The 27,479-nt window shown below is 39.7% G+C and overlaps 3 protein-coding genes and 1 long non-coding RNA gene across 5 annotated transcripts; 3 read left to right on the forward strand and 1 right to left on the reverse strand.

Moving 5' to 3' along the window:
- The first annotated feature begins 201 nt into the window (after positions 1-201).
- Positions 202-1,638, forward strand: LOC103366602 (uncharacterized). Its single transcript, XR_520674.1, has 3 exons — positions 202-290; positions 370-483; positions 995-1,638. It is a non-coding gene; the product is annotated as an uncharacterized LOC103366602 (long non-coding RNA).
- Positions 1,639-4,841: 3,203 nt separating this feature from the next.
- Positions 4,842-9,139, forward strand: tatdn2 (TatD DNase domain containing 2). The gene is made up of 6 exons (XM_008294371.1): positions 4,842-5,141; positions 5,282-5,710; positions 5,988-6,977; positions 7,158-7,285; positions 7,705-7,888; positions 8,999-9,139. Exons 1-6 carry the CDS (start codon positions 4,842-4,844, stop codon positions 9,137-9,139), a joined length of 2,172 nt encoding a protein of 723 aa, XP_008292593.1.
- A 1,854-nt stretch (positions 9,140-10,993) lies between these two features.
- Positions 10,994-12,156, reverse strand: ghrl (ghrelin/obestatin prepropeptide). Its single transcript, XM_008294383.1, has 4 exons — positions 12,043-12,156; positions 11,313-11,390; positions 11,114-11,225; positions 10,994-11,013 (listed from the first exon to the last, which is right to left on the reverse strand). Exons 1-4 carry the CDS (start codon positions 12,154-12,156, stop codon positions 10,994-10,996), a joined length of 324 nt encoding a protein of 107 aa, XP_008292605.1.
- A 1,733-nt stretch (positions 12,157-13,889) lies between these two features.
- ccdc174 (coiled-coil domain containing 174) lies at positions 13,890-19,062 on the forward strand. 2 transcript variants are annotated; one of them, XM_008294369.1, is made up of 11 exons: positions 13,890-14,000; positions 14,194-14,301; positions 14,398-14,498; positions 14,581-14,639; positions 15,138-15,291; positions 15,550-15,645; positions 15,757-15,884; positions 15,995-16,089; positions 16,618-16,762; positions 16,917-17,069; positions 18,023-19,062. In XM_008294369.1, the coding sequence occupies exons 1-11, from the start codon at positions 13,959-13,961 to the stop codon at positions 18,547-18,549; spliced, it is 1,608 nt and encodes a 535-aa protein (XP_008292591.1). In that variant the 5' UTR covers positions 13,890-13,958; the 3' UTR covers positions 18,550-19,062. The 2 variants fall into 2 exon arrangements, with proteins under 2 accessions (XP_008292591.1, XP_008292592.1); XM_008294370.1 differs by having other exon boundaries at positions 16,920-17,069.
- Positions 19,063-27,479: the final 8,417 nt, after the last annotated feature.

The raw sequence follows: 27,479 nt of genomic DNA on the forward strand, positions 1-27,479 counted from the left end.
GCTTTGTATTCTAGTGATTCTATGCACAGTTAATCCCACTCAGGTTCCAGGTTATCTTGCATCCTTTCCAGCTTCGTTGTTAGAAGACACAGGTTTGTGAAAATTCTATAATATTAGGAGCAGAAAGAACAAAGGAAAGTCTGTCTATAACATGGTTTCATTATATACCTCAGTGTATGAATCACATGGAGGAAAACCTACTCTGCCCTGCACCACCACCAGCAGTCTGTTGCCTCCTTTGACTGAAACTGCAGCTAATGACCCTGTTCCCTCCATGGTGCGAGCATACAGTAGGTACCACGTTAGGCTTGTTGACAAATTCTTAGTTTTTGAATTTGCTTTGCATTACTATTTAATCTCTTTCATTAGGCGCACCAAAACCCAGCTTGTCACCTCAAAACCTGCCTCAGTACAGGAATGTGTTCAATGACCGCGCCAGGAGAGGCTTCTGCTACTGGCTTGTGGAGAAGAAGGGCTCAGCGGGTGAGTACTGATCCGACCTCTGACTGCTGCAATATGTAGCATATACAACAAGAATCGACTTAGTGTGACATTTTCATGCAGCTGTGGCCTGGAGTAGAGAGCGATCTATAACCTATATCTCTTTTATTGCTCAACCTGCTGATCACATTTATTCTGCCCACTCAACCGTTAAAATGTTTAATCTTACACACAGAGATAATCAAGAAGCATTTGCAGAAATCCTCCTTTATTCTCTGCTGCCTTCTAACTGTGGTGCATCGCTCTGCACACCAGAATCCTCACCTGTTCATCATAGACCTGCTAGTCTGCACATGTAATGTTTTCTGCCATATTATAAAGTGGATAAAATTGTTGCACCTTTACACCTCAGATGATGTATATAAGAAATAATCACTATCTTTTGTTGCTCATAAAATTAATGCAAACACGAAAATGTATATTACAAGTAGTGTCATTAAGAAGGACAATACATGATGCCAGATGACTGAAGCATTTTATTTCTCCCTTCTAGGTAAAGGATACAGCTTTGGTGCATATAAGACCTGCCTGGGATTACCAAGAATCTAATTGTTACTAGAAATTTTTTGACTTTCTGCCCAGATTTGTTCGATTGTATAAAACAGGAGCTGGTACACGCTTTCAAAGCTGTGAATACACAATTTCCAGAAGAGTAATTTTTTCATTGAGTGTGGAAATGTTTTCAGTTTGAATTATTAGAAGTCATAATAAAACATTTGTAGTGACTGTGATAATGTGCTTTGTGATATAACAACAGTAACCGAGTTATCAAACTCTGTGAAAATCTAAAGGTGAACTGTTGTATGCATGTGTTTGCCTGCACTCTGAGCAAAATGAGAATCTGTTACAATGATTGCATCTTTATCATATTCACAATATGGAGCTTTGGCATAATGGAGAGTGAAATACATTGACTGCTCTCCTTGAGCCTTTAAAGCATTTGAATCTTACCTTTTCTTATGCCTTCTGACTGTTTTGCTCTTTTATTTTGATTTCATTTCTTTATTTCTACTTTTATCAGGATGATTTTTATCGTATACATTTTCTGTTATTCACTCTTTAAAGCTTGCTTGTATGTATGCAAAGCAAATAAAAACTGAATAAAGTGTCTAACATAAATAAACGTGCCTCAGTTAAGCTTTGTCTCAAGTCTGTTGTTGTGAACATTTGGGGCAGTGAAAGGCTGAGCACAGTAGGCCTTATCTACACAAACAGCATTTACTGCAGTGACTTTTTGCATTTTCTAAAGTTTTATGGAAATATAAACACAGAATGCAACACTTCATAAAATTCTATCCATTCTTTTTAACATAGGGAAATTAATATTTGTTGTCTCACTCTTCCTGAAGAACTTGGCAAAGTTGGTGGACATTCTGGGGGACAGGATCTCGTTGTCAGATGCATCCAGAGTATCATGAGGCACATTGTCAGTGTGACACGATTGTTAAGATGACAAATGTTGGAGTTTTGGACATTTGTGCGCCTGTTCGAAAAATTTTTTTGTTCACAATTTGTTGACTGTAACTGTTTTCTAAAGATAATAATATAACAATCTATAAATGACTTATTTATTGTAAAGAAATTGATTATGTATATGGTACAATTACATACTGTATATCAGTGCATTCAATTGATTAAATATTGATGCATATTTTATATTAAATCCATTTATCATATATAGGAACATGTAATATTGTAATGAATCATAGGGTGATACGGGGGTGAGAGCTAACAAGTTTAGAATTCTTCCTGCTTCTTTTCGAACTCATGTTTGTACATTTTTTTCCTTTTTTTAAAATTTTGTTTTTAATTTTTAATTTTTTGTTCGAAATAGATATTTAATTCATTTATTTATTCATTCAACCTAACAGGACCATTTTGAGGTTACATTTAAAATGTCGTTCAGTGTAAATTATGTCACTAGATTGCATAATTATCCCAACGCATGCATCACCGCATGTTTACTGCAGATGACAAATAAATACAGCCTCTTTATTTATTTATGTATTTATTTGCCATCTTGACGTTGGTTTCAGCCACGAGCTGTGTATAGCGCAGTAGTTACATCTCGCTAACAGTATTAATCTCGCGAGATGTGGATCTGGTCACGGTCACGGTCACACACGTAAACGCCATCGAGCGGTTAATGTTAAAATGGTCCAGTTAAGGCCACACAATGTTAAATTCGACAATTAAACGTTTTACTGTTTTCGTTCAGAAACGCGGTTGTCGGATAGAGAAAGGCTAACTAGTTCATCACGGATCATTAGCTGGCCGTAGCTCCTTCTACTTCTGCTGAAGAAGGTAACCCAACTCAACACGTTCAGGCAACACTCATTTAGCCGACTAGGCTGTTAGCCAACTATATCTATGGTTATTTAGCGCGAGTTTTAACAGTACTGGCGGCTATTAAATGTCTGTTTGCAGCGACAACATTTGAGTCGCCGAATGCACCGTTAGCTAACGTTAGTAGCTAGTTAGCTAAAGTGAAGGTCCTCGGTAAGGACTTCGTTCATGACCAAAATGTCTCCCAGCAGAGGCCGTGCACTTTAGGCGCTTTCTTTCCGATTCCCGATCAGACAGTAAATTCAACCCCGCAACTACAACTAGTGCTTTTAAACGCTAAAGCCGTGTTTGTTTGTTTTTTACTTTTAATTTCTCCAATCATTTGGGAGCCTAAGCTTGTCTGACACATCTCCAAGTGGAAGTTGTTGTAATACAGTATAGAGCGAAAGTCTTAGAACACAATTAGATTTGTTTAAATAAGCTTGTAATGACGATGCATAATTATTTTTCAGTTCCTGTATCAAGACACTTCTGGAACATACAGGAGGTATGTGCATAGTATTATTAAAAAACACAAAATAAAATCAGAACAAAATGGCTTCCACAGGCCAAAGGCACCATTCCATGTGACATTCTTTTGCACTTCTTCCTCTTTGCATCTCACAACTTGAACTGTCTTTGGTGGACTCTCTTGAAATTTTCTCAGGTAATATCGAGGTATGTCATACCACGCTTACTTCAACGCTTCCCAGAGTTTATCGTTGGTCTTTGGCATTGTGATTTTGTTCTCTGTCCAGATGATCCTATAATATTCAGCTCTATAATGTTCAGGTCTGGGCTCTGTAGAGGTCTGTCCATCACTGTCAGTGATTACTTAGCTGTTTTTCCTCCAAATATGAATTCACAACATAATGTTGCCATGCTAAAAAAATATGTTTGACACTGTCCAATAGGAATGGCATAATTATTAAAATGTGTCTGATTTTCAGCATTCATGATTTCTTCCCCAACACCACCGCTTCAGACTTGATTCATCACCCCACAATACTCTTGTTCACTGATTTTCACTCCGATCTTTGTGAGCTTTCGCAAACGATCACCATGGCATCCAGATAAAGCTGCCAGATGCTAAGCAAGCTCCTTCCAAGACTTCTTCTGGCCTCGTAAAGAAGAAACTTTAAGAAGCCTCTCATCAGACAATGACTGCTTTCTTGATCCTCAACTTGTTTTTGTCCTTCACCGTTCTGGATTCTTTAAATTCCTTTGGAACAGCTAGAACACCACATCTTTAGTATCCATTTAATTTGCTAATTTTGCCCTTGAGAGGTGATCTTGCTGCTGCACATTTCTGATTTTATGCCTGTCATATTGTGTAATCTTTTGGCAATTTGATGTGACGTGAATAAAACCTGGAGTACTACACCAGAGGGTTAGTTCAGTAAATCCCATATTGTCTGACTAAAAGAGTTAAAGACATGTTAAGTGCAAAAGGAGGTCACACTGGTCAGGTAACAAAACAAAGCCCACCTTAGACAAAGTTGTAGTTCGCCAAATGATGTTGCACTTTTATGAATATAGAAATAATTTTAAGTTTGATTTGCAATTTTTTCTAGCCATAGTTACAAATTGCATTGATGAAGGACACAAGTAAGTAACAATATCCAGCAGTAAAAGTAAATCTTTAACATTCTGAGTTAAAGATTTACTTGAGTCATACAAGTCAGATAAAAGCCAATTTGAAAAGGTGTATTTAAAGCTGATGTTTTATTAGGAAAATATAGAAGTAGTAATATGGGATTGTGAATTCCACTGTTAAATTGTCATGACAGCAATTCTACTGTCACTCTTAAATCCAGATGTGATCTATAGGAAAAACAGTTCATGATCAGTTTACCAAATGATAAAATGGGTATGTCCTGCTCTTGACTGCAAACTGCATTTGTTGACTTGCTGTCAACAAATCACATTGTTCCTCACAGGACTGTTCTGGTTGATGCTCACACAGATCAGATAATTCATTTTCATCAATTGTATGTAGGACTAGGATCACAGGCATGGACAGCAGCAGAGAGAAGGTGAAGTTTACGTGGCGACGAAGTGCCGTCACCTCACCCATACATCATCAGGACACGAATGCTGGCTCCGGCACACCCTCTCCCCAGAATATATCCCAAAATGAAGGTTCAAATTCTTTGACCTTCAGTGATTCTCCAGCATCCAAGGGCCTTGGAGCACTGAGTCTGGACACTCCCAAGAGAAAAATGGAGGTGCTTGATGAAAGTGAGCCGTCTTTAGGCAAAGTCAAGCTTAGGAAGGTTTCGAAGAAAAAATTTGAGACATGTAGAACTTTAAAAGTAAGTTTTTACTATGAATTGTGACATGCTCGCATTTAATGGTACATTCAATGTGTTTTTCACTAGATTTTTAAATGGGAAAGCTCCTGAATTGTTTGTTTCTAATCGAGAAACTTTCCATTCATCTGTGTTTGGCACAGGACAAACTGAGCAACAACTCACCCAAGCAGCTGGAATCCATAAAGAGTCAACATTCATCACCATCTTCATCTCAATCTGTCATGTTGAAAAACACAAAGAGGACACCTGAGGAAGCCTCAAAGGCGATCTGTAGGATGGCGTTAATTGCAGCCATTGACAGCAGAACAGCAAGGTGCAGCACTGCTCATAGCCCAAGGACTGACTCCAACAGCGGGTCTTTGTCACTTGTGTCATCACCTGCACCAAATGAAGTGCCTAATCCAGCGCACCTTGACAGAAAGATCATGGATACTGCCTGCTTCTCGATCAGACCTGACAGTAAATTCGAGGACAATGGCACCATCAAAGAGGATCAGTGGTCCCCCAGTCAGGTGTTGGAGGACACAGAAACCCAAGATGACAGCTCAGAGCTAAAGACTGATCTAAGGGTAAGTCAGCCATTACCAAGGGATCTAACTTTTGTTTTAGTTTTGTTTGCATACAAATCATTTAAATATCTTTTAGTGAAACATCAGCTGTTGTTTGTAATTGTGTGTAATTTAATTAGAGCTAATTTAGCTGATTTATTTTTACTCTTTGAAAGTAAAAAGCAACTAATATTTTTACACAAGAACTGGTTCCTAATTCATTGTGACTGTTATCAAACATTTGAGGAATACAAGCTCAAGAAAGATGGATATTTGTTCATATGTTTATATTTTTCAGAGTTTTGTGCTAAAAGGAGAGGATTCGCTCAGGCAATTTGTTTTTGAAGACCCTACATTTACAGAGACAACATCCCCAGACAAGTTACTTGTTCAGGAAAATGTATTGAAAACCGAGGACTGTGACTCATCCCTCACTGAGCTGGAGTGTATTTCAGACTCTTTGCCTTATTTCGCAACTCAAGAGAGCAGCCAGGGACACCAGAATCCTTCAGTGAATACCCAGGGAGTTACATCTCTCACCTATTTATCCAGTAATGACACAACTGAGACCATCCAGGCAGCTGCTGAGAACACACAGATGCCATTCTCATCACCACAGAGAACAGTTTATGTCTCATTCAAGCAGCCCAACCTACCAAACATGGGCTCTTCAAAGGCTTCCTGGGTTAAGACTGAGACTTTGTCCTCATCCAGCACTGTGGCCTGCTTAACTGATCCCTTTGCGCTGCCGTTAAATTCAAACAGGAGACTATCAAGTCCCCACTTGTGCTCCACGACCTCACGCAGACAATCGGAAGGTGGCTTTTCTCAGCGTGACCCCACCAACTCCTTTACTCGTGGTCCAAAGAAAAGATTGTCCTTGGGGGCAAAGCCTTTGTGGACCAGTTACCCCCACCAGGACAGTCAGGCCGGTTTCATAGACACACACTGCCATCTAGACATGCTCTACGGAAAACTTCGCTTTTGTGGCTCATTCAGCAGCTTTAGAAGGTTTTATCAGAGCAGCTTTCCTCCACAGTTTCAAGGCTGTATTACAGACTTCTGCAACCCTCAGATCATGGTGAAGGAGGCCCTGTGGGAACGTCTGCTGGCTGAGGACAAGGTATGGGGGGCATTTGGGTGCCACCCCCACTTTGCCCAGAACTATTCAAACATTCAAGAGCAAAATATACTGAAGGCAATGAGGCATCCAAAAGCTGTGGCATTTGGTGAGATGGGGCTGGACTACTCCCACAAAAACTCCACTGAAACCTCCAGACAAAAAGAGGTAGAGTTTAATTTGACACGGTCTCATTTAAATACAACTTTGTTATCTGGTAACTGTTTATCTCACACTACTTAGGAAAGACATTTATTAAGTATTTAGAAATATATTGTGTATTGTGAGTGAAATCTTGAAAATAAAAACGCCCCGATGCTTGTTTTGTTTCTGTGCTTCTCTGTAAAGGTGTTTGAGCGTCAGCTTAATTTGGCTGTGGCCATGCAGAAGCCTCTGGTGATCCACTGCAGGGACGCAGATGATGACCTGCTGACAATCATGAAGAAGTGTGTCCCCAGGGAATACAAAATTCACAGGTTTGTGTTGAGTAGAATCACTGACTTATTTTTCTCATTTTGCACTTTCATGTTAGTCATTACTTTTGTCATTTTGTATTTTGTTGATCATCTGTTCAGTTTAAAGTTCTAAAGATTTTCATAAATTCAACTCCCATATTTGATACTGTATGTGGATGAAACGTTCCATTTATTTTCAAATGATCTCCCTGTGTAGTAGTGTAATTTGAAGGTAGTGAAGATGAGTGGAAATGTCATGTGACTGCACCTTTACTCTTTGCTTTATATAAAATAACCTAATTTTGGTCATTTGTGTCAGCAGTTAGGTTTATTTTTGCAAATTCACATCAGTTAGGACTGAAACCTTAAGGGCTATAACTTTAGGGACCTGTGCTCCTAATCTGTGAATTTTCTTTCTTATGTACTCGTGTGGTGTTCAGGCACTGTTTCACAAACAGCTACCCAGTGATTGAGCCCTTCCTCACAGAGTTCCCCAACCTGTATGTGGGCTTCACAGCCGTCATCACCTATCCCAGCGCCACCAATGCCCGAAATGCTGTCCGCCAAATTCCTCTTAATCGCATTGTGTTGGAGACAGATGCACCATATTTCCTGCCAAGACAGGTGTGAAAATCCACAACACAGCTGTAATGTCAGTAGTGATCTGAAAACTTTAAGCCAGCTCTTATGCTATTAACTGCAAATTAATACAAATGTGTCTGTGAACCAGCTAAATGTGTATCATAATTACAGCAGGTAAAATCACTTTGTGTCAAGTTCAGCTAAAATTGACTGTGACACTGATGCTGGCTCATAGAGCACTTAATGCACCGTTGCTCTTTTGCCTGGAGTTTTTCATTCAGCAAAGAAGTCAAAGATCAACATCCACTTTATGCAAAAATAGCACTAAAACCCTTGTTCTCATTGAAAGAGAGCTAATGTTTGGGACTTTACAATAATGAGACAAACTGCAGTGAGCACGCTAAAACCGCTTAGCATACATTTGTCACTGGGCAACTATATGCAATCCCTGAAAATGTCAATCTGCTCAAAATAAATTAAATTAAATTGAATTACAGAATTAGTGTCATTATTTAATAGCCATACCACGTATGTCCTAAATTGTAGTTTTTGTGATATGCAAATTGCATTGTTTCATATTACATTTTCAATTTTAAATTGATGAAATAATCAGCCATAACCTAGATGATATTTTAATATTGATCTGAAGAAAACTCTGCTTACAACAGCATTGACCAATACACATACCATTTCAATTTATGTCATCATTTTCCTAAACTATTTTTTAATGTTTCTGAATAATTGTTTGCTGAGCTTAAGGATAAATGGAAAACCAACAAAATAGCTCAGACAGATCCACCAAAAAGCTATTCCAATGTGTCCCGTGCTCGCTTCCTTGCTCATACTCGTTTGTACTTGTCTACAGGAAAAGAGCTCGTTATCTTAATATGTAAATTAACTAAATATCTACAGTGTTTCTCAAGACTTGCAGACAGCACCTTTAAAAAGAGCAATGTAATAATTTTAGTTGTTGTGCTTTACGGTGGTCTAAGTGATTTCTGAAAACATCATGTCAAAAAACTTAATTAAATTGGGTATTTAAAAAACCTGTATTAGTCAGCCATTCATATGAATCCCTGTCTTGTCCAGTCCGAGGTGCTCTTTAGAAGCGGACCAGTGTTAACCATTTCTCTCCTGTCTCACTCTAAACAGGTCGGTAAAGATGTCTGCCGTTTTTCACATCCTGGAATGGGCATCCACACTCTGCAGGAGCTGAGTCTGCTGAAGGGGGAAGACATGGCCACGGTCCTGGACACCATCCGAAACAACACCACTCAGCTGTACGGTATATAATCTTCAGAGCGCAGAAAAGCTAGCGAGGTGGACAAACAGAATCAGGCTGTGCTGTCTTGTGTAGATTTTGTTTTTGTTTTACCAGTCCTTTGTGAACAGAAGTAGGAGTGCGGAGGAGTAATGTTATTTTAATCTACCTGAAAGACTCACAAAGAGATCTTCAAAGAATACAAGGCAGAAAAACAAGTACTACAATGAAAATTTCTTCTGTCAAATAGGTCATATTTTGTTTTACTGTTCTTACGGATTAATGTCGTGTTTCAATTGTTTCACGTTGCCTTTTCTAACTTGTCTGGCTGTTTGTGTGGATTGTGCTCTGTAGTCTAGTTGGTTTAATGCACTAGGGGTGTTTTAAAAGCCTTCAGTCGTGATTCCATGTTCTTCAGATATGTTTTGTTTAATTACTCCTTAATGCAAACACAAGTGCTGATGGAAGAGAGCATAGAGATGTGAAATCGATGAAGCAAACGTGTGGTGTTTGAGCAAAGCTGATACTTTATTAAGGAAAGGAAGCAGCTGTGAGACTGGTCCATTAGCTTGCTTCAGTAGCACCTTGTTCGTCACACATTTGGCTTGAGTGCTTTTTATTTTGAGATTGATTAGCCGTGTGACATTTTCCAGTGGTTGGAGCAGGCCATCTGAGGACTGCATTAATGGTAGATGGGTAGATGTGTCTCTTGTACATAAGGTTTGACAAGAAGTTTGGGTTCAAATACATAGATTTCACATTTTGCCAGTTTCTCAATGAAACCTTGTTTTATTTCCTTTTTAGAATGTAGGTCAGAGCACACTATGTTCGTGGTTGTATATCTGTGCTGATTATTAAAGGCTTTAAAGTGGTCCAAAGGACAGACAAGAGCATCACGCAGTGTGTGCTTGGCTGTGTGTGTGACCTAGTTACTGAGGTTTGGACAGGATGTTTTGCAGCCTTGTTTTTGTAAGTTGGTGATTCAGTGTTTCTTAAAGTGAATAAAACAACATTCAGGCCAGTGGTTGTAGTTGCAAAGGTACAGACCCTCAGGAGGTAGTTAAACCATGGCTGTAGCATTTCACACAAAGATGCAGTTCATTCAAGAGGTAAATCACTGACCCTTTGTGGTTATTTTTTTCAGTTGTAAACATAATACAGAGCTGTGTCACAACCAAAAAGTCATATTTTTATCACCAAATTAAAGCAATGAAGGAATATTCCTAAACATCCCTTCCTCATTCCTTGATATGTTGTTAAGATTCCATGAACAATGAGATAGAGGGCAAAAGGTTGGTTGATTATTTATTGCGCAGTATCGTCTGTACTGGCTATTTTTAATACTGCATCACACAAGATCATCATAAAGGTTTGGATATGAGTCATTAATCTGCTCATACAGGAGCTTTAAAAATAGGGTCAGACTTGATGATGGATGTTCGAGAGACATTTATTTCACTACAGATGTACACATTTGAGTACGGAAATTATTTCAGAACAGTGGTTTGGCAAATTTACATCAAGCTTTATATATAATTATATTCTGTGAAAATCTCATTTTAAGCTCCACAACAGGGGAATGTAATAGTAGCTGAACCAACTCCATCACTGATGAGGATGCTGAAACCTCAAGAAAGAGGTTGATCATGGTTGTTATGTAAAATTTTACACATGATTTCACTTGGCTAACATTTTCAACCTGTAAAACCTTGAATATCAGTTATTTCTCTTGCATATATTGGTATTTATATAACATCTGAGCCTTGAACTAAAGAGCACATGAAGCTTTTAAAGAAATGAAATGTTTACATGCCACTGCTACTTATTTTAACTCTTATTTTAATGTAGTGGTCATCTTAATGAAGCAGATCTCATGTCCAAGATCTTTAAGGTGGTGACAATCTCTCTGAAACAAAAAGGAAACAATATGTTAAAACTAATTATGTTATTTAAATTGGTAAAAAGGAGCACATTTTTAATCCGAAGAACAGAAGAGCAGGACAAACCTGAAGTCTCTGAGCTTCCTAGCAGATGCTGCACGATCTCCTGCAGTATGACACGGTACTCATCCAGATCATCTTCACTGATGGTGATGCCAATTTCAAAGGGGGCACTGATCTACATCGAGGAAAGATTGATCACAAAGCTACAGTGATGATTTGTGTGCGGTGGGCTTTTAGTCGTGAGTATTTTTTTTACACTCACCGTGAGACTGTTGTCCTCAGCGGATGCAATGTTCTCCTCCATGGCCTGGCGACCGACTCTGGAGGACTTTCCCCTGTTCTGTGATTGAAAGAAATATACATTTCAACTGCAACAAATTCATCTTCACTTTAGCAGTTTAAAGTCAAGGAAACTGACCTAATTCACAGGTATTGAATATGCATCATACAATACAGTAACTATTTGAAATTTTATGTAGTTTTTTACCATTTGGAAATTACATTTTAATTTCATTTTTAAAGTTTCCATTTCATAGCGGAAAAAAAAATCCTGCAGACTGTCAAAAATACTGAAAGACTCCATTCAAATACCATAAAAGATAATTTTTTGACATAAAATTTACATAAAAGGGGAAGTGTTAGTTTAATTACGAGTCATTCATGCAAATATTACGAGTAGCCTAACTTAAATTTAGAAGTTTGACCAATCAAAAATGGGACTGATCAGGATGGCATAAGTTTAGATAAACTAGTCTTCTCATTGGTTCAAAACTAATGAACAGTTGAGTGTTGATTGACATCTGCTTCAGTATCACAAGTGAAAGCATCAAATTCTAAGAAGCACATCAACCACACTGCAAAACACACACACACAGAAGTGACAATGGCTCAAATCACGAAGGTGAACCCCTTTTCGGTTTCCATCTATGTTTTCATAACGACTTCATCCAGAGGTGTTTTGTTCGAAGGCTCTCAGACAGAAATGATCTCACCTGAGGTTTTTGCGAAGGGCTGAGAAAGCTGGAGCCTGCGCTTGCCGACTTGCACCACAAGGTCAGAGAACACAGCAGAACAGCCAGCACACAGGTGTTTCTTTTCATAAACATGGTGAAATCATCAAAAGTCTGCTCTACCAGATGTGCGGTACACAGTGTGATGAAGAAACCTACCAGTGTTAAAGGATGAAAAATCTAATCGGATACTGACTGTTCACTATCCCTCAGAATAATTGCTCCGGATACTTTGACTTCATACCTTTATATAACTGTCATGTTGGTTTAAAAGCACATTAAACATGATAGCAACAGGTAATCTTGCTGTCATATCTTGGTAGCACAGGACTGTTCAAATGTTTAAACTGATAAGAAAGTGGGCATTTCTCTGTTGTGACCTGATGTCAGACTTTCTTATCATCCTATCTATTTAGTTGGGTATGGAGGTAATAGCACTGCAGTCACAGGGATATTGATAAATCAGACTAATTCAGGCTATTGTGAGTGTGCATAGCAACATAACAAGACTGGGCTCCTGGACAAAAGCTATAATACACTGAAAGTGCAACTAATCTCTAAATGTGTTTACTCTGAGAGAACACTGACTTTATATCAGTAAAGTTGTATTATTAACTTGATATCAAAGAGTCCAAATGCTCAGCAATAAAGACAGCACATTCATTGTGTCTGAAATAAAAAATTAAACCAAAGAATTTGACGTTTACATTTGAGCCAGCAGATTTATATTTGATAAGAAAACCTTTCAGCATGTGATGCAGCCCTTTCTTAATAGTTTTTACTGATAAAAAAGTTACAAAACAAGGAGTTTAACGGGAAACGGCATTCTGACTGTTCTGCAAGTTGGCTGTTTTATTGCCGTTTGCCTCTTTCTGAGATGAGAATGTGTGCTGTTCTTTAAGTGACTGCACTTTTATCGTAGTTTTATTATACTTTCAAGTCTATACAGCTGTAGCTTATGCTCAGACCCACTTTTTACACTGGGTATGTTATATGGCATTTCATTCTCTTGAACAATGTCTGATGTGGTCAAACACTGTAACATCAGCTCCTGGTATTACAAATACAAGCCCTCATGAAATCATTGGTCTAAATTCTTGATATCAGTAAAACTGAGATGTATCAAATTGGATTTTTTATTATCTGATTAGTAATAGTTGATATGTAAAGCCTCATGCATATTGTCTTTGAGATGATATTATGTGAGACATAGTACTTGTTCTTAGAATTTTACCAAGTCAGTAATGCCCCAAGTGTATACTGGAATTTTTAAATTTCTAAATACGGCACAATGTTAAAGGTCAAAGGACTTGATGTAACATTGGCCTTAAACTCCCGCTAAGAACTGGCCCCCTGCTGACATACGATATCAAATAGTCTGCATTGAGTGAAACGGTGGCAGAAAGAGGGGAAAATAAGCCATTAAGGGGCTGATCTACCATGAGAATTTCAGGAGCAGTATTACAAAGCATCTCCAAATTGTTTTGCACATGATCACAACAAAGCAGATAACTGTACACAGGATTGCTGCACAGCTTTTACCTTTTAAATGTGTGTACAATCTGTATTTTCCTTGATTTACACAAAGCTCAGTTCAGTTTGTAGTTATTGCTCCACTTAAAGCTGCAAATGAGACTGAAATGAGCCAGAAACATGGCTGAAATATATATATATATATATATGTATACACACACACACACATACACACGCGCACACACACACACACACACACACACATATACATACGTAGTATGTCAGATTGTGGCAGTTTGAAAAAGACGCCAGTAGGTGGCGGTAAAGAGATGGTGTGGCAGCGAGAGAGACACCAACGAAGAAGAAGTCAAACTCGGCTAACAGCAGCAGTCTGGAGATTATGGTGAAGTACACGTTTAATAAACATGGATAAAAAGAAGAAACCCTTCGCGGTGACGGCTTCATCGGTGAGTTGTACTGATGAGCAGCCTCACATGTGTTTAACCGAGAGTCGCTGTGACTGTGTGACGTTCATTTAAAAGATAAAACCCGCTAACATTAGCTAACTTTTGTCAGGCTATGTTATTAGCACACACCGAGTTGTTAGCGGCCAAATAACCCAATAAAAAGTATGCTTCGTTAACGCTTTGTTTCTTTCAGCTGGTGGACCTTAAAGCTGAACTCTACAGGAAACAAGAGCAGTTTAAACAGCAGAAACTTGGGCAAGAAACTACTGGTGCTGGATTCAAAGCAAAACCCACAGTCAAGGTACAGAATGAGTGATTTTTGGGCATGTATGTATTTTTACTAGTTTGTTTAAAGACAGACTGAGGTTTCTAACTCGCTCTTCATGTTCCTGTGTAGAAACCTAACATCTGGACTAAACAAAACGCTGGTGTTTCAGCAAGAGCTGAGAAAGATGCAGAACAGCTGGCAGAAGAACAGAACAGCCTTGATACATCCAGGTGAGTTCAACAGTACAGAGGATACACTGTCATAACACAGGTGACCAAAACCTTTAATTCCTTATTTCTTATCTCAAAACAGGCGTAAGTTGGAGGAGAAGGCCAGACTCTACGAACAGATGACAAAAGGAGACTTTCCAGGTTGGTGTTGAAGTTAAATTATAACTATACCTGACATTTATGCTGCACAAACGAGCACACGGCCGTCTTACCTGCCGAGGGAGTTTTCGCACTTCCTGGCGATAGCAGTTTACACCCCCCCCCCCTGCTGATGCTGCTGCGGCCTGTGAGCTCATCCACAGTTTAGTGTCCCAGCAGCAAACATCACACCCTCAGTCTCTGATCGTCATCTCAGGAGACTTTAATCATACATCGCTCTCTAGCACTTTCCCCACATTCGGCCAGTGTGTGGTCCAAGGCCCAACTGAAGACGGTTGGGCCTTGGACCTACTATGTGCGAACACCGGGGGATGCATATTACTTAATTATTGTTATTTTCTTGTACTTTCTTTCTATATGCTGCTGTGGCGTGTAAATTTCCCCCAATGGGGGATCAATAAAAATGATTCTATTCTGTTCTCCTTATCTGTATCATAAGGTGTATTTACTTTGTGTTGAACTTGTCTTGTAATTCATCAGATGAAGAGACAGAGGGACTATTCCTTGTGGATTTCACCCAGAAGATTATTGACAAAAAGAAAGAAACATTTGCACAAAAGGAGATGGAGAAAGAGGATGAAGAAAGTACTAGCTCAGCACCAATCCCACCTCCTCAGAACCCAGATGAGGAATGGTAATGTCTGATTTGTTTCATCCGTTTGGTGTTGGAAAGCGTAGTTAGTATGTCTAAACCTGTATATGTTATCTGTATGAATTGAAAAACACAGGTATATGTCAGTGATTAATGTTAAACTAGTGCTACCACCATACCTAGCAACTTCAAATACACTTGTCAGCATGACAACATCACAAATACAACATGTAAAAGTGTATACATTCATTCATTAATTTTGAAGTCATGAGCAGTTTACAATCTATTGCTTCTCTTCAGGGTGGACTTTGTGGATGCTTTGGGAAGATCTCGAAGATGCATGAAGAAAGACCTTCCAGATTTTAAGAAAATGGACCAAGACTTCAAAGGGAAAGGGTAATTATTTCCATAAGTAATAGGTTTTTGCAGGTGATGTTTTTATGAAGTGGGGATGTTAAATGTAAAGTTTTGAAGTCCAACTGTTTTAAATATGAGTGTTCCCTTTAGATCTGACAAACATTTACTGTCAGAGGACATGCGCCGAGAGCTGCAGAGGCAGGAGTGGGAGAGGGAGGAAGAGGAAGCAATGAAGAGGCCTGTTGGACCAATCCACTATGAGGATATCAGAGGACAAGGTTAGCATCATGAGCAAAGCTTCTCTACACACATTAGGAACTATGCCAAGTTCCTTGGTTTACAAGTGTGGTGCTACTGTTTCAAAAAAAAAATGTCTTCGTCATCTCAGAGGCTCGAGAGCTCGGTGTGGGCTACTTCGCTTTCTCTCAGGATGCAGAGCAGCGCAGAAAGCAGAGAGATACACTGGACATGCTTAGAGACCAGGTGAGCTGCTGTTCAACAAACAGATGTTTCCACAAATGACTGGGCAAGATGACAGTACTACTGTTTCAGACCAGAGAAAATGACATCCAACATCTAGACAATAGTTTTAACCACATGGCATGCATGAGTGTGCAAAGATAGGAGACGCTACAAATATAATGTCAGCATCAAAAAACTTAGAAAAGGAATCATTTCCCATATAATTTACATTAGTCTTGGATCCAGTCTTGAATACTAGTTTCTTATATTTCACTGTACACTTTATTCAAGTGTCTGGAGCAGAAAACATGAAAGCTTTGTTCTCTATCCTATGTCCTTATACTGCAGCCAGACAGCAGATATGTATTTAAGGTTGTGAACAGTCATTCAGAGCCAAATTTTACTCACACACGTTCATACCTTGTGCGCTTGTTAGTATTAATATTGTATTGTTAGTAGTAATAAAATCAGTTTTGAATCTGAACAGATGATAAATGCCTCTCACACTGCTCAATCTTTATTTCTCTTTTACGTCTGTCCCTCCTTTAGACGACAGATCAACGCACTAAGAGAGAGCGACTGAAGGAGAAGAGGCAGGCCATCCTGCAGGCTCGACTGGCCAAGGTGAGGCAGAGGAAGAAGAAGGCCAAGCTGGATGGCACTGAAGAAGAGGAGAAGGAAGAGGAGAATGAAGGTGAGAATCTACACCCACTTCAAATCAGTTTCTGAAATGAACAGTTAATACACTGTAAAATACGAGCTTTTTTGGGTAACATGTATGTTCGCATGCTGCAGTACAGTTATCACATGTATGTTATTAAAGGATTGTTGTAAAACCTTTGCCCTAGCAGATGAGGATGAAGGTGAAACATTAGGGCCCGCCCCTCTGCCAGAGGAGTGTCCAGAGGTCAGCACACTGAAGAAGGTGGTCGTGGAGATCCAGGAGAGGAAGGACACCAAACCGGGTGTTCCCCATGTCAGAGAATGGGACAGGGGCAAAGGTAAGCCAGTTTAACAGTTTCACGTCCATTATCATGATCTTGTGAATGCTAGTTCATTGTCACACTTGCATGCTTAAATAGAGCAGTGACACCATTAATATCATACGTAGCATCTGCACTTTTCCTACTATGACAAGTCAGAATGAAAGAGGCCTGTCCTATTATCTGTACAAAGCTTTTTGTAGATCTGATGTGATTACGGTGTCGCCTGTTTCTCTACACACCTGCTTAATGTTGACGTTGCAAACATTTGAGGCTTATGGCCATTTGTTTTTCCATTTGACAATGACAGGATTATAAGGCTGTGGTATTGCAAAGTTATCAAGCACTTTTCCATTCACTGGTTTTATGGAAAAGTGGAAATTCAAGACAAATTCTAAATAATACAAATAAGATTTTGGACTTTGCAAAAGGAGAAAAAAGCAAAATGTGGAAAAGTGCAGTAGAAGCAGAAGCTTAACAGTGGTGGCACATACAAACATTAGGTCTGTGTGGACTGATAAAGAGACTGTAATGCTCATCACATTCATACCGAAAACAGACATAAATACTGTGTTTCCAGTATGTTTTTTGCTTTACTCTCCTCTTTGACTGGTGCTCACTTCATTGCCTCAGCCTGTTGCAGTCTTTCCTCTGGACTCACCTGATGGCAGACTTACTGCCAGCAGCTGTTTATCTTGATGTGTCCAGCTCTTGATATTTGTATAACGATATTGAATGGAAGTGCACTTTAATTAGTCTTTTTCTTGCCAATTTTCTGTAGCTTCATTGAAAATTTGCTGCCTTTGGATGGAAACTTGACGATGTTTGCATTAATTTTCTTTTTGCAGGTGGTGAGTTGTGGTCCAGCATCTTTATCACTTGTAGAGAGGCTTTTAAAGATCCGGGTTTCTCATCTGTCATGCATACTGAAACTTTAACATCCTGAACACCACTTTGTTTTTTTCTTTCAGAGTTCATGTTTAGCGAGTGGAAAACTCGCCGTCGGGATGAGCGAGATTCAGAATTTGCACCTCCCTCTGCATACTTTGCTGATGAGAGGAGACCAAAACTAGGAAAGACTAAAACTCAGGATAATAAACCCAACATGTCCTTTAAGTGGATGACAGGCCCAGGAGGAATCTCTGAGAGCAAAGCAGAACCAGAACCTCAGCCTACAACTGCTTCTTCACCTCCTCAACCTCAACCAAGTCCTCCAGCATCATCACAACCAAAACCTTCAGACGGCCTGTCACTTTCAGCTCCTTCCTTTAACCCCCAGTATCCCCCTCCTATGTTTTATCCTCCATTTCCACCTCCTCCACCTCCTCAGTTTGCAGGTCCACCACACCTCTTTCCTCCATTCCCCCCACAGTACCCAAACCAGTATCCTCCTCAGTATCCAGCTCAGCCTGCAGGCCAGAGCCAGACCCAGCAGCCCCCCCAGGACCCTCCTCAGAGTCTGGACGACATGCTGTCCTTCTACAGGAAGTCTACCTGATCGCTGAAATACTATCTTTGCTGTGTAGTTAGTTCTTATTTGGAGTGTAAATTATAGAGGTTTTTTTCTTTTCTTTTTTTTTTCCAAAACATGGAAGAAAGAACATTTAATAAATGTCAGAAATTCAATTGAACATTACTCTTACTTTTTTCTTTAGTATATATTTTTTTTAACTTTAAAAGGTTGTCAAAGCTGTTGCACTGTACACATGAAGACTGCATTTGTGTAATGTCGGTGAAGTGCATATTCCTGTTCAAAATCTTGAAGACTTTTTAAGTCTGATAATTGAATTGCAGTACAGAAATATCCACCAGGTGGTACTATGCACCTTCTGTGTTTAAATCTCTGCACTTGACCAAGCTGGTTGTGCACTGCAGTGATTTACCTAAAGTGTTTATTCTAGAGCTGCAATTATTCTAAGTATCAGATTAAATATAAGGCTGAACAGTGTACAAAAAAAAAACAAACTGTGATTATTTTTATCAGATGTAATTAAAACACATTAGTTTTAGAGGTACTGGTCATTTTTGCATTTCTTTTCCACTGAATAAAACAAGCATAAAAATGGTGCAATTTTTGCTACCTGTGCCAAGCAAGCATGTTCTCTTATGGCTGGAGAATATGATCTGCAGGCCAGGGCCTCTCTAGCGCCTCCGTGATCATTTAGAGTGATATGTGCTGACAAATACTTACCTTTGATAAAAAAAATTACAGACCCTGCTATTTGGATATTGCACTTGGCCATATTGTGATTTAAAAAATGTCTCAATTGTTCAAATCTAATCAAATGATCCGTTTTGTCCCGAAATTCAAATTTGTCTCCCAGCAGTCCAAAACTCAGAGATGTTCCAATATTTTCCACACTGGAGAGAGAACGCAAATCAGAAGCTGAAACTTAGAAGTCTTTAAACGAAAGTCTTTGATTTACATTTCAAATGCTTTTAAGATTTGCCATTTTACACTAATGATGTGCATTCAAATCCAAATTTTCATTCGTTTTGAACCTAATTACATGTTCCCAGTGTGTCTATAGACTCACAAAATAAGAGGAAAGGCCACTTCCTTGCTTTTCTTTTCTCTGTAGATCAGAAAGTGTCACTGAAGGAACTATTCAGCTTTGCACCCTGTTGTGATGTCACAACCAAACCAACAGAGTGGAACTGGGGCATGAAGCTCCTCAGCTGTGAGTCTGCATCGTCGCTGAACTACTGACGATGTACAACGCCAAATTGTTTTCGTCATGGAAGACTTGTCAGTGAAGATGTAAGTTCTATGTGACCATTTGTATACTTGCAAAGTGGACGGTAGAGTTAGTGTGAAGTGAAAGTGCTGTATATTCACGAGGACTGTTGTGAAAACTAAGCAGCTTGGCAGAGTTAAAAAGATGTTTACATGAAAAAGAAATGCTAACAAGGAAGCTTTATTTTTCTCCACGTCTGTATCAGAGAGGGAAGTTCCTCCTGAAGCTTGGTGCTGTGTATAAAAACCACACCTTTATGAATTCCACTTCGTTCAACGAGTGTCACTGCAAATAGAGTGATGGAGTGGGAAAGGTCCAATCACAGTCTCCACACTCATGGACTTTAAGGTGTGTTTTGCTAAGTGTGTGAGGGTTTAGGACTGCCCTGCTGTCAAGTCATCAAGTATGTGAAGGCTCTGATGTGGACTTTTGGTTGGTCATATGTGCACATGTCTGCAGACGTTCCCAAGGAAGTCGCCCATAGTTCAAAGAGAAAACTGGTGACCTATAAAAGCTGTTGTCTTGCCGTACACAAAACGTACACAAACTGAGCTTGGGTGGTGTCGGGAAGAAATCTGGTAGGAAGTTTATCTGTAAGCGACAGCATCTTGCTGGGTTATTTATTGCACATTTGTGGTGTTGTTTATATTTTCAATCAAACATCCGCAGAGGATTTACAGATGTTCGTGGCTCTCATGACTTTTGGTAGTTTGCTAAAATGTGTGAACACTGTAATGACACAAACAAGGAGTGATCAACTGAGCAACTGATAAGGCTGCGAATAAAGTCCAAAATTCAATATTTTTAAAGGTGATGCTTTTGCTTACAAGCAATATGCACCATTACAGCAGTGTCTCCTTCCTTCTTTTGAAATCATTTTGAGCCTTCACACACTCAAACACTACTGCTCTGATGTTAAGTCTGTGAGACTTTAGTGGTTTGGTCTCAGGGTGGAGCTGGGCTTTGGGAAGGTGTCCCTTCAGCCCTCTTCCTTATGTGGGTCGTGGACAGCAGCAGCTTGGTCGGCTATAAATCAACAGACTGTGAAACAGGGCTAAAAGCAGGGCTAATACAGGCATGTTATGAACAATCTGTGGTATATTGAGCTGAACCTCAAAATACACATTCCAGAGATGTGAGACCTGCATTAACTTTTTTTCTCAAACTGTTAAGCAGTGCAGGAAAGGCAGCAGGTAAAGAAATGTTCTGCATCATCTCCAACACAGGTTCCGCCTTCCTACCAACCAATGCATTGTCCAATCCCTGGGTATGAGTCGCCCACTATAACAGTTACTGACTTCAGAGAAGAACAGGAAATATAAACGGTGTTCATATTTTATATATTATTTATATTAGTTCATTCAGCAATTTCCCTAAGGTTTCCACCAAGGGGATCAACAAAGTTCTATTCTATTCTATTCTATTCTATTGTTATATTTCCCATTAAAAAAAAACAAAAAAAAACGTATTGAATTTGTACCATGGAGTAACACATTTATTCTCAGCTACTCTCCTTAAACTCTGCTTCCCAGATAATATATTAACAAACTGCCTGAGAGAATCAGGTAAAAGAGCGCCGTGTAATCTATGGAGAGAATTTATAACAGCGGCGGATGATTTAATAACTTGTCCGACTCTTGCGCCGGTGCCTAAATATTCTACCACCAGCGTAATGTCGCTGTGAGGTTGACTTTAAAATCAGCTCTAACTACGTAAAGTGATTCAGAATGAGGGCAACAATTACATAATAAAGCAGAGTCAGACATACAATCTTAAATTTAAGAGGACTATATCTTTGTGGTGGTTCCAGCCCCCTACAACAATCCACAGGATACAGCAGGTATAGAAAAAGGATAAATTTCTACCTCTGGATTACGTTGTGTTGAAATGTAACGCAGACACCACCAGTTGTTGCAACCTGTCAGGAAACACGAGGGGAACTACTCAGAGGAGCTGCCAGTAGTTTGATTAATAAGAGGTGGAACTCCATCTTGACCACAGATCAGACACCACATCACCTCATTACCCTCTCAGTTTGATATCTGGCCTGAATTCTGGCTCACTTGTTTCCTCTCTCAACAGGAGAATAGGTAGTTTGGCGCTCTGTGTGTTTTGCAGATCTCTTCAGTGAAGAAGTGGTTTATCTTCCTGGTGCGGTGGATTGTCGACCCACCCGTGACCTTAAACATCATGTTTTTTCCCCTCTTTGTTACGGTGGCAAATCAAGTCACATCAGTGCAAGTACAGTGGGAAATACGAACTCAGACGGCTTCAGCATTGTCTCCACTGTAGCTATGCATTTCTGTTACAAAGAAAGTGGCCTTAAAAACAGATTAGAGACACTGTATAAGAAAGTTAGATTTATCAGAGAGACAGTGTTGTTAAATTTGAGATATGGAGTGTGTCAGTTAATTTAAATATTGTCTACAATTATGTATAGTCCGTCTCTGATTATGTATGTGTCAGTATTTCACATTTTTCTGTGTTAAAATAGATTATACAGCCTGTTCAAATATAGATAGTTTCTCAGCACTTATTAGACTAATAGTAATATACTTTGGATGTTCATGGTTACCAGAAGATGAATCCTATGGTATGAGAGATGCCCTGGCCTCTCCTCTAGACCCACAACAAAGTTGACATTTGTGACCTTTTAGTAAAATGTTTTCAGATGGATTGTCTTTCTTTTCATCCAATACTATCATCATCTGGGGCAGCTGTGACTCAGGTGGTAGAGCGGGTCGGTCAATGATCGGAGGGTCAGCAGTTCAATTCCGCCCTGTAACCTCTTTCATGGTCGTTGTGTCCTTGGGCAAGACACTTCGCCCACCTTGCCTGGTGTGAATGCCCACAAATGGATTGTTTGAGCTGGTGGTCAAACGGGCCGTAGGCGCAGAATGGCAGCTACGCCTCTGTCAGTCTGCCCCAGGGCAGCTGTGGCTACAATCGTAGCTACCTCCACTGGAATGAATGTGTGTGAATGAATAATTGACAGCGTAAAGCGACTTTGAGTGTCTAGAAAAGCGCTATTTTGCCCAATAGTTTGGTTTTTGACCAAATTTCAGCAAAAATAATGAGATTTCATCAACCTCAGCTGTTGTCATTGTGAACATACTGATAACAGCATTTAGCTGGAAGTATCACTGTGCCCAAATCATAGACTGTATATATACTATTATTAATGATATCAATAGTGGGCTACTAATAGTTTCGATATAATGTCTATGGCCCAATTCGAGATCTGCTGGCATGAGTGTAGACTGTCAGCATGCTAAAACAAACATGTGTTGTCATCCATCTGTTTTTCTTTTAACCAAACAGTTGATAATATAACCAAGTTAAATGATGTAACTTGATGTCATTTTAAACTTTACACACTGTAGCAAACCAACAACCATCAGCTGATGTGAAAACACAGAAGAATGCGGTGAATGTGGTGAACATGGTTAACATAAATCCTAAACATCTGCATGTTTCCATTTAGCTCAAAGCACTGCAGCTTTGCCCGACTGTAAAATCGTATTTTCTTAAACAAAACAAATAGCGGCTGCAGCTTCTTTTACTTCCAGACACCGTGTTGATCATACAACTTGATTTAAGACCGACAAGAAGCAATCTGATGCCTGTTTCTGCACATTTACCTCAGACTGGAGAAAAGCGTGCATCTTCCCAGCTTTAATTTGACCTGCTGACTCACCACTTTTATGAGTCTAATCACTTATTAGGGACAGGAGGGTGTGTCGCCCTGACAGATCCGCCCTCCTCTCAGGGACCGGCTGCACTGAGAGATGATTTCTGCATTTGGATGTGACACTTTAATTCTGCTGTGGCTGAGCAAAATGGCAACCTGCTGTTTTCATAATAGAAAATAAATGACCTTCAGCATGTGGAAGCTGCCTCAGACCTAATGTCTTGCAATTTTCCTAATCGCTTACTTTGATATTTTTGCAAAATACTAGCTGTTAAACCAGCTGTCACTCATGCGCTGTTGAAAAATTCACACACAACATAGTGTCAGTTTATTGTCGACATTCATGGTAATATGGTCCTGTGAAGCTATAAAGCGACTTTGTGCTGAGGGTTATGAGGTGACGATGATCTCAGTGACGCTGTCTTATGTTTTCAAGACCTGAGGAGGAAATCAGTGTTGTCTTTATGGCTGTGCAGGTCCCTGATCCAGAGAGGAGGGAGGAGCAGGTCTGGCCCTTTGTTAATGCAGTTATACTGAGATAAAAGGCAAGCAAGGAATGACCAGGCTGATGAGCTGTGATGTTCATGCCTTCTACTAGCAAAATTAAACTTCTGACACAGTAAGTTCAAATACATCCTTTCTCTGAGGTGCTCCAGGGGGGTTTCAGCTACACCGACTTTGTTTCCTTCAGTCTGGAGAAGCCTTGGATTGTTTCTTTACTAATGTTATTTTTTCAGTATATTTAAAACCCTTATAATCTGGCAAAAAAGAAAACATAAAGAATGTTTCATCAGCATAACCACAACAGAACCGCAAAGCTGTGTCCTCAAAAATCCCGTAATAAATCAATTGCTTTACGTAGAAAACTATATCCTGTTTGTTTAATCTGTATAAAAACGGATGTAGGTTATACATCTGACTAGTTCTTGGCTAGAAGGCAGAAACTTCCTGGAATTTCCTGGCTTTGCTTGCATCACACAGGTGTTCCCCCGAATCTGCTCGCAGTTTATTGGCATAACTTCACTGATGCCCGGATGTGCTGCGAGCTCAGACAACACACCTATGAGAGGTTTTTAATCCATAGGGCCGTTTTATGATGCAGCTGGGAACTGAACTACAAACTAGGAGAGGGAGTCAAACTCATAAATTGTCAAACCCAGGGCAGATGCTGCAACTACAAGTTCACTGAGCTGGAAGAAGGTTTAGCAGTGAAACCAAACCGTCATCCAGTAAAGCAGGTTTAGATTGCAACCATCGGGACAAAAATAACCTAAAGAGACAGGAATTTAAGGTTTAAATTACCAAAATCAACATAAAAACAAGTGAAGGGAATAAAAGAAATACTCGTTCCATTAAGGATAATAGGCCGTCAAGTCATTATCAGTAAAATCAAGCATGTTGAGCAAACAAACACATCTACACAACCACTACAGGATAATGACAAGTTTAACCTCAGTGAGTTTTATAAGAATTTGTTCAGAACCAGAGATTTGTTTCATAGAAGTTTTTCATGATTCAACCAGGAAATCATCTTAAAGTTCTAAAAACATACAACAGAATGCAGGTTAAAGAAACTGTAAAAACAAAGAAGAAAAATGCAAAGATCAGTAGGAAAGCAACTTGGAGATGAGTTTTTCAGAGTGAGCCATAAAACCATAGGGGGGCTTTTCTGTGAGGCCCAGCAAGACTGAAAAAGAGACAAGTGGAAAATCTAGCATTCATTAGAGCTTATTACATTTTGTTTATGATACGTAAGCATGTTTATGCCTCTAAATTAATTTCACCGTCTGTACTGTACCACCTGAGAAGGACAGATGGTTGGTTTCATTTCCTTTCAGGGTTCCTGCTTTGGGATCTGTGGTGTTCTTCCGTGTGCTTATCTCAGTTGGGGAGCTCTGCAGGAGTTTAACTCGTTATTTGTTTGTCAGAGTCCTTGTAGAAATGACACACGGTATCAACTAATTGAAAAGTCAGACGGGAAGTGAAATGATACGAAGAGGAAACAGCGGGCAGCGCAGGCTTCTGAGCCTCAACCATCCCTTTGTTTTTCAACTACTTTTACAGTTTCTTATGCAGTTACTAAAGCTACAGCGACAAAAACAGTTGTCAGTAACACTCATGCTGCACTTCAGTTTAAGGAAAATCAGTAGCAATGTTTCCTTTTTTCCCCCAACTCAGCAAAAAGTGGTCTGTTGAAATTATTATTATATCTTTTTTTATATATACACATATAATTCAAAGGTCAAAATCTGCACAGGCAGTTAAAAAAGAGGGATGGATGAACAAATATGACAAAACATCACACAGACTAATTTGACAGCATTTTTCAAAACACCATAGGGTGTCCATAGGGCAGACGATTAAAACGCATTATTGCCTGGACATCCCACACTGCTCAACAAGAGCACTGTTCTGCTGCTGAAGGCTTCTTTAATGGTTCATCAGTGAATAGTGCTGCGTATCGCCACCTCCACACTGTGAGAGGATGAGCTTCAGATGGAGGCCCGGGTCGCTCCGTCAGCATCGCCCCACGGTGAGCTGTAATGAGTTGGTGAGCATAATGAGAGCTAATGCTGCCACGGCTATTGAGTCCTTCTTGCCACGGGGCTATAATGCTGCTCCTGCTGCGTCGTGTCAAACAGCCACATGTAAAACGGACTGGTGCCAGCAAGCCTGATGGCAGACCTGCTGTAATGTCTGCCCCAGCAGCAGATGGATCAGAGGAAGAGGGGCAAAGGCCTGCGGAGTCTGTAATGACAGCGTTTGGCTGTGGTTCAACTCACAACTCGGGGCAGCTGAATTTATGTTGTAAATAACACCTTTTGTCTCTGTTGACCACATATTGTGAACTCTGGGGCTGGGATTATCTGGAAATTTCCAAGTTCTGGGGCCAATACTACCTCTACGTTTTGTGGAAAATACAACCATTTTTTGTCATGTAACATTTGCAACATGGTTGCTCTGGAACACATCTTTTGTGAAAATACCAGTATATAAAGGTAAAATACTTAACAAATAAAACCCTTACAATCAAAATTCTACAAAGGTAAAGCACTTAAGTACAGTAAAAAATGGAAATAAAGTGTCAAAAGTGACAGAAATCATCAAAAACGTTGTATAAAGCCACTTATATCTTTTCTTCTGCTCATCTTAATACAATATTAGAACAACTGGGCCTGCTCTGTATTTTTTTTACATGCTGCAGAGCTCGACTGGGTATTAACCATTTAATTGTCCCATGCAGTGCACATTTATGGAAGCTTCTGCATTTGTCTTTTATTCAGGTATTTCCTTTAATTTACTGCCCTTCTATATACATCTAGTGTTTAAACCATGTTTAGTAAGAAATTAGTTGAATAATGCCAGCCTGCACAAGAGTACTGTGTAAATACTGATTAAAAGCGGCAAAAGTCAGGTTTTAGTCAGGATCTATATACTACAAAATACGTCTAAATAAGGTGCTGTAATGTATAACGTTTGTGTTGAAATGTTTGCTGCAAAGATTGTTATTCTTTTGGTAAAAAGGTTTCGGTTTCCTCCAATGATGAGCAGATTTTTTATCAGCTGGAAAAGCCTACTGCTGAATTCAGTACTTCTGCCTTAAAGAAGCAAGCTAATGTGTTTGAGATGCCGGAATGTGTTAAATGTCTTCAGTGTATACGCTTGTGTTCAGCTGAGCTGTGAGCTGGACGGCAGTTTGTCTCCTGGGCAGTGTATGTGTCGCCGCCCCACCCCCTGCTCCTCACGATGCTGGATAAAGATATTAGCTGGGCACTGTTGACACTGCATGAACACTCGTAATGGCCTCATAAATTTTGCTCATGTGAAAGGGGAAAAAGGGAGTGAAAAGGAAGGAAAGGGACTGCGGACTCATTGGCAGTCCACTCATTCTCTTGCCTGCTCTAAACCAACCAGCATGCGCTCTACCTGCAGTAAACAGATGCAGCAAATAGTCCTACAAGTAGCATTTGACACGTGTTTACATTACACTTCAGGGTT

Source organism: Stegastes partitus, unplaced genomic scaffold, assembly GCF_000690725.1.
Source record: "Stegastes partitus isolate 25-593 unplaced genomic scaffold, Stegastes_partitus-1.0.2 Scaffold956, whole genome shotgun sequence".
Taxonomy (NCBI): Eukaryota; Metazoa; Chordata; class Actinopteri; family Pomacentridae; genus Stegastes; species Stegastes partitus.